The sequence below is a fragment of the Otolemur garnettii genome, unplaced genomic scaffold (genome assembly GCF_000181295.1).
Source record: "Otolemur garnettii isolate 467f Iridium unplaced genomic scaffold, OtoGar3 scaffold00163, whole genome shotgun sequence".
NCBI lineage: Eukaryota > Metazoa > Chordata > Mammalia > Primates > Galagidae > Otolemur > Otolemur garnettii.
Genome location: NW_003852558.1, coordinates 1,456,726 through 1,470,191, shown reverse-complemented (window position 1 = coordinate 1,470,191; position 13,466 = coordinate 1,456,726). Strand labels below are relative to the sequence as shown.

At 42.3% G+C, this 13,466-nt stretch overlaps 1 protein-coding gene across 1 annotated transcript in view; it reads left to right on the top strand.

The window, feature by feature from the left end:
• STAU2 (staufen double-stranded RNA binding protein 2) overlaps nt 1-11,159 on the top strand; it is a 287,857-nt gene extending 276,698 nt beyond the window's left edge. The window contains exons 11-12 of the mRNA XM_023519237.1: nt 8,860-8,948; nt 10,077-11,159. Of these exons, the coding sequence (XP_023375005.1) occupies nt 8,860-8,948; nt 10,077-10,167 (180 nt within the window). The 3' untranslated portion in view covers nt 10,168-11,159. The remainder of the gene's footprint in view (nt 1-8,859; nt 8,949-10,076) is intronic.
• Nucleotides 11,160-13,466: the final 2,307 nt, after the last annotated feature.

Sequence of the window (13,466 nt, the reverse complement as noted above, 5' to 3'; positions counted from 1 at the left end):
CACCTTAGCAGCCAGGCTGCTCTTTGTTCCAAGGGTATGCTATTTTATCAAGTACCAATCTTATGGAAATTACCTGAACTAATAGGGTTGTGGAAGCATGAATGAAAAGTGCAGACAATAATGAAATTATCAGAAAGCAGGGCAGCAGGTGGGTTAATTAAAGCTCAGTATAATCCCCTTTTCATTTTTTTAAAAAAGTCGTATCATCGATTCACCTGAAATGTAATAGACTGAAGAGTCTACTGTAATGTGATACATTTAGAAGTACAAGTCCTTAAAAAAAAAATTCTCTTATTTTATATAAAGAGAGACACGGCATTTAATTATAGACCTTTCAAAGCAAAAAAAGGATAATTTAGAAATATTAAGATTCACATTCTTTGGGCAATAGACCTTCAAGCTTATTGAAGAAACTTCTAGAGTTTCTATTATTTAAATGCTTTAATATACAGTCAGTATCAGAGATTGTTGGAACGAGGAATTGGGAGAGTGCTCCCATGTGGAGGAATACTCTTACATTCAAAGCCTATCTTTTCCCCGTGAAAGGAAGTGCTTCCATAACTCCTGGGTGTGTTCAGAGGTGAGGCGACTCTAGCAGGTTGCCAGGAAGAGCACAACATGACCAAGCACTTCTGGGGAAGAAAGGTAAAACCAAATAAACCTTGAAGACTTAAAAAATGAATGATGCCACATGTACGTATGTATGGTTACCACATGCTGTTGATTTCAGTGGGAACAGCCTGTCTATTTCTAGGAACCAGGACATAAAGCCGATAGGGAAAGTATGAAATGGAAAAAAAAAAAAAGGAACAAAGAACTGCATGTTATGAAGGATAAGTTAAATCCACACTTTGCAGGTGAAGACTGTGGTGTCCCTCTGAGAAAGGCCTAGTGCTGCTGTTGTCCCTACCCACTGTTTAATCTCTGAAGAAGGAAGCAGGAAGAAAAGGCCCTGATTTCAACACTATTTACAAATTGCTAATTGACAAGAGGAAAGTTAGATGTCACAGAAATAACTGGAAAGACTCTCCTTCACTCTGTGCACACACACACACACTCACACCCCCAAGACCAACGGAGACCAACGAGTAGGCATGAAATGTACCCTACTGGCATCGTGTTTCTGCCTTTGCTAAAACTACACACAAAACAAGCGAGACATGAAATGATAGTGACATCTGTTCTAGAACCTGTGGAGCTTTACGCACCAAACAGTTGTACGATCTTTGGGGGACAAAGATATTTCTGTCTATCTCTGCAGATGCGTTCCTCCAAGGGACACACACACACAAATGGATATCAGGAAAGAAAAGGTCATCTACTTAAAATATTTCTTTAATTTTTCTACTTCAAAAGAAGCTATATTTATTGCCTTGGATACATGTTTTCTTTTCCTTTTGAAAATCTCAGAACTTGTTAAGTGTCATAAAGCTAAAGTTTAAGATTCCAGTTGGTAGGCCACGATAACATACAAATGGATGCTGGGTGTGTTTGTTTTGATTTGCTAAGAAAACATTTTCTGACCTTGGAAATGAAATCACTTAATTGTCCACTTGTTTATGGCCAAAGACTTATGGAGGGTTCTGGGTACTTCTGTTAGTGTATCTTTGAAATTCTCTAATCCACAGTGTGTGGGAAGTTACCCAACTTGGGTTTTAAGCACCATTCAGGATGTTCCTCATTAAGAGGCCCAGATTTGCCTCCTTCCCACGACTCTCCGAGATTAGTTTATATTTATCACACAGCAAATTGTCCACCCTGAAAGGCTGAACTACAGAGGGTAGGATCTGAACATCTTGTTATCTATTTACCCTCTCAGTAAATAGAAAGTTTAGAACTTGCCTTTTTAATCAGCCTTCAAGTATGTCTCCCCAGATGAAGGTTATTTGATGTTCCCTTCACCCCAAACAAAGTGTCTTTTAATACGACAGAGCATATTTATAATATACTTTGAATTTTTTAAAGCATCTGGCCTATTGAAAGTTAGTAATCTATCCAATGGGCATAGTTTAAACATCAGGATTTTGTGGATTTTACCATTTTCTAGGCAGGTTTGGAGGTGTGTAGTAAAACATTTTTGTGGACTGTTAAATTTTAGTATTTGTTCACAAAGCCACTGCATTGTACGTTGTTCTTTGTTATAATTAATCTGATAGCAAAGGCTCATTTGCTGTTGACTTCAGCATGTAGTTGGGTCTTGCTGAATGTAATGTGGCTGCTTCAAGCATTGCACATAACACGGCTGTGGACATTTTGCTTAGAATGTGAAGCAAAACCATTTCCCTCCATGGAATTCTTTAATTTGTAAAGTACCCTTTCTGGGAAAACAGAGGGTGATGAATTGGGAGGGGAGGAGACCCCTGGTTCCTCCACTGAGCCCATGACAAGTGGGGAAGGCAGCCGCCCTAAGGGTGTCCGTCAGTACCTGTGGGAGACACCTGGCCAGTGGGCCCAGCCCACTCTGCTCTCCTGAGCATACTGACAACGCCCACATCCTTACATCACAGTCAGAACCTTCACCTCCACACAGGAGCAGTGGCTCACACCTGCAATTCCAGCACTTTGGGAAGCAGAGGCTACAAGATCTCTTGAGGGCAGGAATTGGAGGCCAGCCTGGGCAATATAGCAAGATCCTCTTTCTTGCTACTCAAGAGACTGGGTGGGAGGATCACTTGAGCCCAGAAGTTCAAGCTGCAGTGAACTATAATTGTACCACCAGACTGGGTGACAGAAAGAGACTCTGTCTCAAAAACCAAAAAGCAAAACACCCTTTGTCGTCCTTCTCTGTCCTCTTCCCCTTTGCAATCCCAGCCCCTCTTCTCTTTGCAGTATCCCACATCCCACAAGCCCAGCACAACTCTAGAGTTCATTTCTTCTTTCTACTAGAAACCACAGAATGTAAAAAATGAAAAAGTCTTTTCAGAAAAAATGGTGAGGGTAGACAAGAGTAGGGAGCAAGACCCATAGCCCTCAGACCACTGAGGTCTGTGGGGCCAGCTCATCTGTGGTCTTTGGGTAATTCTCAGTGTCAGAATAATTATTCCAATCATTCAGTTTTAGCCCAGATTGCAAGTAATAGGAGTGACTTGAAGGAAGCTATGCTGAAATTTAGTAGGCAGAAATCAGTGAGCAGTTTTACGTTGGAAGGAAATGGAAATGGAAATGTGACCAAAAATAAAAACTCAGTTCAGATCTCTGCTCTGCCACTTAATTAGCTTTGTGACCTCTGGTAGGTTACTGAATTCCCCAGGCCTCTGTTTCCTTGTGGGTAGGACATACCTTGCAGGGCTGTGATAACACAGCTGACATCATGCCGGTAAAGGGCCTGGTCCCATGACGATGGTGGAGTGATGCTCATCAAATGGGAGAGCTGGGACTGTTTACAGAGGTTAAGATAAATTGTCTTCATTGCCTTATAAATTAGAAAGAAGTCCTTTCAGAAGCTATTGTGTTCAGGTTATCAATAAGATGTAGGTTGAATTATCTCATCAGCCAGATAAGGGAATGTTATTTGGAAAGCCTTAAGCACACCTTCGGAGGGAAGCAGCCACACAAGAATTCTGAAAATCCGTTCATGGCATTGAGTGAAAGAGCATGCTGCCATTACAGCCTGTAGGACATTCTTTAAGTGATGACGATCATTTGGACAGTGCACAGGGACCGGCCTGGCATGTTGATGAAATCATCCTGGAGATTTTGCAAGATCTAAAACACTCTACCTGCTTGCCAAGACCTGGCCCTCTTCTATGGGCCTCTCTCTCTGGATGAAATTGAGCAGGTGCCAGGGGTCTGGGACTGGGTGAAGCAAATCATTTGGTTCCTGGTATCCAGGCCATGGCGTTAGGAAACAAGTATTTCTCAGGCAACTAGTGAAAATGGGCTAGTGATCTTATACCTAGTTTTCTTAAAAATTTGGTTTTGATGGTTGTGTCAGCCTTGTTGGGAATAATGCAGGACCAAGAATCCCTGGTGCTCTCAAGAGTCTCATTCAGTACTATCACCTTGCAAACATTAATTTCCTGGCACTCAGTGACCTTCTGTAATCGTCCATATGGGATCCAGTGATCTTACTTCTGGGTGTTTATTCCAAGGAAAGGAAATCAGTATATTGATGGAGGCTCTATTTCCAGATACAGAATCAACCTAAGTGCCCATCAGTGGGATGAGGGGGGAAGAAAATGTGGTACAGACACAGAATAGAAGGCTACCCGGCCCTAAAATAAGGAAATTCTGTCATTTGCGACAAGAAAGTGCACTAAGTGAAAAAGCCCAACACAGAAAGACAAATAATGCCCGTTCTTATTGATATGTGAAATCTAAAACAATTGAACTCTGATCATGGTGGTGACAAAGGCTGGGGGCTGGGAGAAGTGTGGAGACCATAGTCCAAGGGTACGAAGTGTCAGGTAGTGGGAACAAGTTTGATTTTATTTGGGGGGGATTTATCACACAGTGTGGAGTGTAAAATTAAAAATTGAATACTGCACATTTCAGTCTGGCTATGAGAGTAAATTTCAAATGTTCTCATCACAGAAAATGTTAACTATTTGAGGTGATGCAGATGTTAATTAGCTAGATTTAATCAGTCCCCATTAAATTTAAAAAATCACAACATTACTTTGTATTCTACAAATATATACAACTATTATTCACCAATATGTAGTAGAAATAATAAAATTTAAACAATTTTAAATAATGCATTTGGAAAGGAATTGATGAACATCAGCATTCCTGCCAGTAATTCACATTTTAATGGATCAGAACAAAATAGTTGATCATTTGTTCAAAATTACTGAATATATAACTCTATTAGCCCACTCCACAAAGTTGGCGATATTTGGAAAGACAGTCTGGCATGGGTTGGCCTTTAGCACCTACAAGTGAATGGGCTTGGCAGTTAGCACCCCACCCAAGTGCGATACGGCCCTGGTTGATGTAGCAAGGCCACAGGAATGTCCACACCGCCCAACGGCTCTCACCATAGCCACCTGGGCATGTCAGGACTTGGAAGGCCTTCAGAGGTGACTGAATCAAATCTAAGTGAGAGTCAAATTCCTCTCTGAATTCCTTTTTTGGAGGAAGGTAAGGAGGACTGGCCTACCCTGGATCTTTTGAGGATGAATTTAATTTTGAAAGCAGCAAAACTTCAGGCAAAGCCAAATCAGGTGAATAAAGTAAATAATCAGGATGAACACATAAAAAACAGGTGGAGCCATCAAATGACAAAGCTGGTTTGCTTGTATGACCCACAGAGTGGTTCTGAGAGGTAATTCCAGAAGCACCTACAGAAACACCTGCCTCCCACTGCTGCTGCTGGCACAACCTCTCTGAGGGCAAATAGGAAGCTCATATTAAGACATTGAAAAATGAGCATTGTCTTTGGCCCAGAAATTCAACTTCGAGGAATCTGTTGCAAGGAAAGGATTGAGATGATACACAAAGATTTAACGCAAAGTAGGAACTTGGCACGGTGTTCATAACAGCTCACAAACTGGAACCAGCCTCATGTCCAACAGTAGCGATTGGCTGAGTACAAAGGGCATATGCCTGTACAGGGAATGGAGTATTGTACAGTGATAGGAAATGATGCTACGGAAATAGCTGATGTTGATATGGAAAACTGCTCACGCAGAGCAGAAAGAGCAGGTTACACAACAGGTGAGTGGGCAAAGAAAACAGGGCATATGTACACCATCCAATACCATCCAGCCATTAAAAAGAATGAAGTTCTGACATCTGTGGCTATGTGGTTGTACCTGGAGGACGTTATGTTAAATGAAATAAACCAGGAACAGAAAGGTAAACATTGCATGTTCCCACTCATGTAGAAGCTGAAAAGGGTTGGTCTCATAGAAGTAAAAAGTAGAATGAAAATACTAGAATCTGGGAAGGGGAGGGGAAGGGAGGGATAGGAAGGGGTTTGTCAAAGCATACAAAATTAAAGCACATAGATTTGGGGAGGGAAGAGAAAGGGGTATGGACAGACAGACACCTTGCTGTGAATGATGGGTAGGGGTATGGATATTTTCATATTCTTTTTGCTTGTCTGTATAGTCTGATTTTTTTCTGTAACAATAAACTATTTTTATAATAAAAAGATAATAATGGGGAACATAATGGGGGGGGTTCTGCTATCCTCCAGAGCAACCATGACATGCCTTTATCAGTGTGCTAGGGCTGCTGTAACAAAGTCCTATAAACCAAGTGGTTTAACCAACAGAAATGCACTATCTCATGTGGAGAGTAGAAGTTCAGGGTCAAGGTGTTGGCAGGGTTGGTTCCCTGAGTGCTGTGAAGAACTGTGCCAGGAGTTCTGCACACTTCTGGCCTTCTCCTGTGTGTGTCTGTGTCCAAATTTCCCCTTCCTATAAGGACACCAGTCAGGGGCCCACTGGCCATAGTATGACCTCATCTTAAGTGATTATATCTGAAATAAGCATGCTTCCAAATAAGGCCACATTCTGAGATCCCAGAGGTTAGATCTTCAACATATAAATTTGCAAGGGACACAATTCCACCCAATAACGGTACCCCAGTGAAATAGCCACACTGCTCCTGCACCCACAGGGGTTAGTGCTTACCTGCTCTATAATCAACGCCAGGGCTGTATAGCCTGAGATTGGGCCAGAAGTTGGGCGATGAGGACACTGACTTTCTCCCTGCAGGATTCCAGGTTCAAAGAGATAATGGTGGAAATCAAAACCTGCTCTCAGCTACCTCTTTGCTTCTGGGATCCCAGGCCAAGTCTGCAGACATGCGTGTGCATTCAGGTGAACTAGAGAGCCCAAAAGAAAAGGAAAGGATGCGTTTTGACTGTGGGGCAGATCTAGGAGCTCTGACTTGTAAAAAAAGCAAAAACAGAAAGACTAAGAGCGAAGAAAGAAAAAATTGTTAAGAATATTATACACTACATCCTGCACATGAATATTTTTAGCAGCTTTATTCGTAATTGCCAAAAGCTGGAAAAAATCAAGATGTCTCTCAGTTAGTGAGTGGGCAAACAAATTGTGGTATATCTATGAGGTTGGATGGTACTCAGCAATAGAAATGAGTATCTAACTTACAAGAAGATGTCAAGGAAGTTTAAAAGCACATTGCTAAGTGAAAGAAATTAACTGAAAAGGCTACAGACTGTATGATTCCAACTAGTATATGATGTCCTGGAAAAGGTGAAACTATAGCGACAGTAAAAAGATCAGTGGTTGCCACCAATCAGTGGAGGAGAGGAATGAACCGGGGGAACACAGAGGATTTTAAAAACAGTAAAACGATTTTGTGTGATATGGAAATGGTGGATATGTGTCATTATGCATTTTTCAAAATCCCTGGTATGGACAGCACCAAGAGTGACCCCCTAATGTAAGCCATGAATTTTTCTTTCTTTCTTTTTTTTGAGACAGAGTCTCACTACGTCACCCTCGGTAGAGTGCTGTGGCATCACAGCTCACAGCAACCTCAAATTCGGGCTTAAGTGATTCTCTTCCCTCAGCCTCCCAAGTAGCAGGTGCCCACCGCATTGCCTGGCTATTTTTTGGTTGCAGTTGTCATTGTTGTTTAGCAGGCCCGGGCTGGGCTTGAACCTGCCAGCCTCAGTGTATGTGGCCAGTGCCCTGCTCACTGATCTATGGGCACCGAGCCAAAGCCATGTATTTTAGTTAATGATGAGGGCTCATCAGTTATAACAAATGTACCATACCAATGCAAGATGTTAATAGCTGGGGACATGTGTGGGGAAGGGAGGAAGAGAGTGTAGATGGGTATTCCGTACCAGCTCAATATTTCTGTAAACCTAACAATTCTACTAACCGAAAAGTGAACCCCTCCCCAAAATACATTATGGATAAGGAAATGTAAAAGAAGTCACACACTTAGTCAGCTGCCCAAAAGGGGCCCCTGGCAGATAAGGGAAACGACAAGAGCTAGCTCTTTTTCAAAGGCAACTGAGAAGACACAGATGACAGAAGTGTGAACCAGTGGGGTGCCCCAAGATTCAAACAACACTGGCTGCTCACACCTGTCTCAGACTCAACAAAACTCTTCCAGTCCTGCTTAGCAGTGGAGGGGGATGGGGGGCAGACCCAAATTCCTATTCAAAGAAATAACAATTTGGACCGTGCACAAGAGTGTCAACAAGTTATGTAGATCTTATCAGCATGGCATTTTGGGTGCCTCCCAGCTATGCGGCTGGGCTCCATCAGCCTGTTAACACCCTTCAGCTTCCTACGCAGGGTGAGCCTATCAACACCTCCAGAGGCTCTGCCCTGGCCAGGCCTGCATACCCCGGGGCCAAGGAGCCCAAATTGTCTTTCTTTCCCTCTCCTCTTCAGATCCCATCCTACCATTTGCATGAGGATGGGCCTCCATTTCTCATAACAGGCTGTGACTTAGCTGGGGCTAAACCAGCTGTAGAATTGAACAATATCTTCATGCTGGCTTTGAAAGAGTCCTCACAGAAAACTCTGCCATCCTCAATCTGAAGGAAGAGAATGCATGGCTTCAGTAAAGTGGGAAATTCTGCAAAGTCATCATTCAACTATTGTAAGCATATATATGAGGTGTTTTTACTTTCACAGCTAAAACATCACAATTCTGCAAAATTCTGAAGAAAGGACATGACATGAGACTTGTGGACATTCCTTTCTCCACTCCCCCTCAAAATAAAGCCTTCATAGTCCCATCATGTGTATGCGTTACTTCATCGTAATGCCGCCTTTCGAATGTTAGTTGTGCTAAACATACCAAAAACCATTTATTTAGACTAATAAAAAGGTAGTCTTTGTATCTCAGCTTTCTTTTACAATTATCTGTTCATTACACTCCAGTCAGTGAATGCCTCCTCTTGTTTGTTTTCTGTTTTAGGCAGCTTTAAGTGCCTTGAAACAATTTTCTGAACAAGGACTGGATCCAATCGATGGAGCAATGAATATTGAAAAAAGTTCTCTTGAAAAGTGAGTAAATCCTCTGTCAGTATTCTTAAATGGTCACTATACAAAAGACAAGACACGGGTAATAGTAAGGTTAGAAAATCAATATACTATTGACATCTTACAAGATTATTCTTAGTTCAATTAGGAATTAAATATAAATAAATGAAAAACCGTGTATACGGTCATATCCATGTCTTCTAATGTGTCTGGGAAAGTTTTAACCTACGAATCGATCATTATTTCTGCCTTTTAAATGTGAAGTGTGTGGTAGTAGTTATGTGAGTTTTGTTGGCTGTAGATACTTGGAAAATTTAGAAGACTGTTTTTCACATCGTACTATCGAGCACTTGTCAGTTAAACCATTTTCAGAGGTAAAGGTTTTCGCTCACATTCCCGATAAGTTTGTGGGCAAAACAGAGAGAAAAGAAAAAGAAGTTGAGAGGAAGCGTCCCCTCCTGCGTTTGGTTTTCACGTTGCCCCACAAAGCACCAGCACCCGCTGCCAGGATAGTGTGGCCACCAAGGGCTGTGACAGCAAAAATGGACCTATAAGAATTATTTGTGAAGTCCACCTCCTACCTTTTTTTAATGCAATTTAAACAGAAAGTCTCATATAAAAGACTGAAGTTTGAGTCTCTCCAGAGACCTTAATTTGTCCTGAAGAAGAAAAAAAAAAAGCCAGCAGTAATATTTGCTCAGTAGAGCTCGCTCTCAGTGTGCGCTCTCAGAACGCACCCAGGAAACACCATTAAATTTGTAGAAAATAGAGAACCCAGAAGTAAAAACCGAATATATTGATCTTATAGTTAACGGGGGATACCAAAAAATAACAATAAGAAATAAATTTAAAAGATTGCAAACAGCTTTTGGTCGTTGATATTTCAAAGGTGAGAGCAGAAGAAGAAAGCATTTGGGAAACAGACGTGGCGTTTTAAGTTGTCCACAGATCGGCGACCATTTATAAGCTAATTTAATCAAAAACATTTCCACATGATCTCATCAGTAGACTATCTGCACATAAATATTGTTGTTTCACTTTAAAATGTCACTTTGGTGGTGACCTTTGAGTCCTCTGTGCTATCTGCTAATAAACATGTCTGAAGATGTGCACCCCGGACCCTAAGCTCTTGTTAATGTATTAATCTTTCAGACAAGCCAAGCATCTGAGGGAGAAAGTGGAGGATAACCAGGCGCCCCCGGGCTCCATCGCTCAGGACTGCAAGAAATCAAACCCCGTCTAGCAGCTCCCAGAACCCGCCGCTGCCACCGCATCCTTATAAACCTGTCAGCACGCATGAGGGTGTCTGTGTTTAGGGAAATGAATGACTAATACCATTATTTGAGTCTTATGTGAAGACAACACTATTCTAACACAAGAGATAATATACTTGGTACTGTTTATTCTACTGGGGGAAAATAAAACTTTGAGCATTTCCCTTGGAACTTGAGATCAGATCATAACTCATTTGCCCCAGAGGCAGCAGAAATCTGATCCTGCTACTGGAGCTTAAAATAACAAGTAAAGTGTTAGAAACAGAGCTAAAATTTTCAAATGATTAATAGAGATGTTCGGTTTGGTTCCGTTGTTCTGATTGTTTTGTCGTGGCGCTTGTGTTCACTTATACTCTCTCGCTCTCTCTGTCTCTCTCATTTCCGATAATGCTTGACAATTCGAAAATTAACCAATGACGTGCTGTGGAATGTGATGGTTGTTGTCTTCATATAGAGTCACATGGTTTCTCTTTTTATGCAGATATTTGTAATCTTCATCCTATATCAATAAGAATAACTTTAAGGTGCGTTATGGAAAGACGTATGCAAACATGTTTTAAATCAGTTCAGATATTTGATTGAAAATATGAACTAATGTTAGGAGCAAGTAGTTTCAATATACTTCAGGAATTTCAAAACAACACAAAACCAAGCCGTTGTGGGTTGTGAGCTCCATCTACTCTTAGCAACTAAGGAGGCGTCTTGCCCCCTCACATCATTTTCCTGGGTCGCAGTCTCTGTTGTGGGAATCACATCCACCCCCATCCGTGTGTTGTAGCCACTCACGGTTTGCATCAAGAGTGTTTTTAGTAACTGCCTCTGGTTGGGACAGTGAGTAGGATCAAAATAAATAATGTCCATGGCGGGGAAGGGAAAGCCTGTTGGGGCCATGCTCTGGACCAGCATGTTGGAATCCAGCGCGAAGCAAATGCAGTAAAAATTTGATCGGTTTCTGTGTGAAGTGTTGTTATTGTTGTTCTTTCGTTTTATCACGCTCATCTTTTAAGTATCACCTCAGTGAAACCCATCTGAAAGGCCACCACCCGGCCTAGTCATCCTGCCCAGCAGTGGAATTAGAGAGCGGACAGGGGACAGGCCGTATCTGTGAAACTGCAGAGCTGCCTCCTGGGTGACTCGGGGCTGGTTCCTGATCAGGGCTCACGTCATCTTATTGTTCAGGCTTTCTCCTTATTGATTTGCAAATGTTGTGCAATGAGAAAACACTATATGGTCTAACTGCTCCATCCAACATGACAATAGGAATATAATTATGTAAGATTTCATAAGCAAAACCACCGCGAATCATGATCTGGCTGACTCACACGCGACTGGAGAATAAACAAACAGCGACATAAGGAAATAACTCTAGGGTTGTTTTTAATGATTCCCATGTGGGAAGCCCGTCAGTTGGGAGGGCTGGGTGCCCTTGGAGGAAATAGGTTTTGTTACATAAACCTGGGTGCTTGTGAAAAGAGCAGCACATTTGTAAAGTTGGGGTTCACCAAGGTAAACTGGGTGGAAACAACAGGCCTGCCACCTAACAGAGGGCCCTAAAGCACGCTCCTAAGAGGCACAGGCCCTTTCTTCTGCCAGGCCTTCACCACCTGAGGCTTAGGGCCTCAGATGGGGCAGGGGACCACCTCGGACAGGATCACTGAAGTGAAGCTTCAATTTACCCAGCTCAATAAACATAGACTGCCTCCTGCAAGGGACACCGAGCTACCTCAAGGCTGTCAGGCCTGTGGGAGAGCAGTGAGCTCAGGGAATAAACAAAGCTAATCAGTTCTCATGATCCAAGTATCTGAAGCATTTAACTCTTGAGCTAACTGCGTCATCCTCAGAACTGATAGATCCCTGAACACAATAGCATATTGGGGGTAGGGAGAAGGGGAAGGAAATTTGCATAGAGTCTCAGGTTTAGTGATAGAGGATTTATTAAAATCCCATCCCTTCCACCTGCCTGAAGAGCACAGGAAGATGTTCAGGTATTTTCTAGGGAACAGCAGCACTTCCTGAGAAGTGCCTGGGTTTTCCTGGGGCGGAATTACCAATGCAAATGATGGGTGGCCTGCAGTCGCTGGCAGAGACCTGGCTGCAATGCTCGGTTCCAAAGCTCAATGTTATATATCATCAGAGGGGAAACTATTAAGTAGATTTATTGAAAGTGTGTTTCTTCGGCACAAGGAGATCTTTTTGATGAAAAATGGAGCTCATTATTCTTTAAAGGACACAGGTTGACTTATCTCCTTTATCAATTACGGTGTCTGCTTTCAGCTTTTCCCCATCAGCACCGGGCTTTGTAGTCTCTTCCCAGTGCTGAGGCCAATGTGTTTTATGAAAAAGGTTTATTTTTACTTTTTAATTGGAAATACAATATTGCACTTTGGAACGTGGACCACTTCTTTCCAGTGCAACTTGCCAGAGATCCACGGTGAGACACCACCAAGAAAGCTGTGATAGGCTCCTCCCTTTCCTGGGGTGACCCCTCCGAGGAGTTGTCCTCCTTGGCAAACATTCTTAATAGCATTTTTTTTTTTTGCCGGTGGGGGGGGGGACAGCTTCAACCAATTTCCTGCACCATAAAATAAAAATAGATTAATGAAAAACTTACCTTAGATAGAGGTTGCCAGGATTCCTAGTGACTTTAGAAATGTGGTCCAGACCAACTGATTGGAGTTTAAACCCTGTGGCAGTTTATCACGGTAACTGCTGGGAGTTTACTTTGTACCTTTCAATTTCTGAAGGCTACTTGCTACCACCATGTCCTAGAAGGACTGTGAAACTAATAGTCATGCACACAGAGCTGGTAAGCCATTTATGGCATAATCAGGTATGAACTTGTCTTTGAGTCTCCCATGGACTAATCCACCATATTATAGGCAGCCGATAATGTATGTATAATACACTGAATAAGAGGATGAAAGAATGATCTATCATTCAAAACCCACTGAGGAAATTAACTTGAATTCTCAGTCTCCACCTGACATAGACATAAGCACTCATGATAACCTGGTGTTAATGCTGACAACACATTACACCCTCAACCCCACGGGGACTGTGGCATTTCTTACTCAAGAACATGGCAAGTCTAAAACATCCTTCACTTAGAAGTCTTTGGGCCCACGGGACCATCTTCCCCTCATCTTCTCATGTCTATTTATTTTCCTTCCATAGGTTGTCAGATTCCAGTCCCCACCCCCAGGTACATTCCACTATTTCCACACTCACACGTGCATATATCTTCATGGGAAGGGACTTTGCAACACCT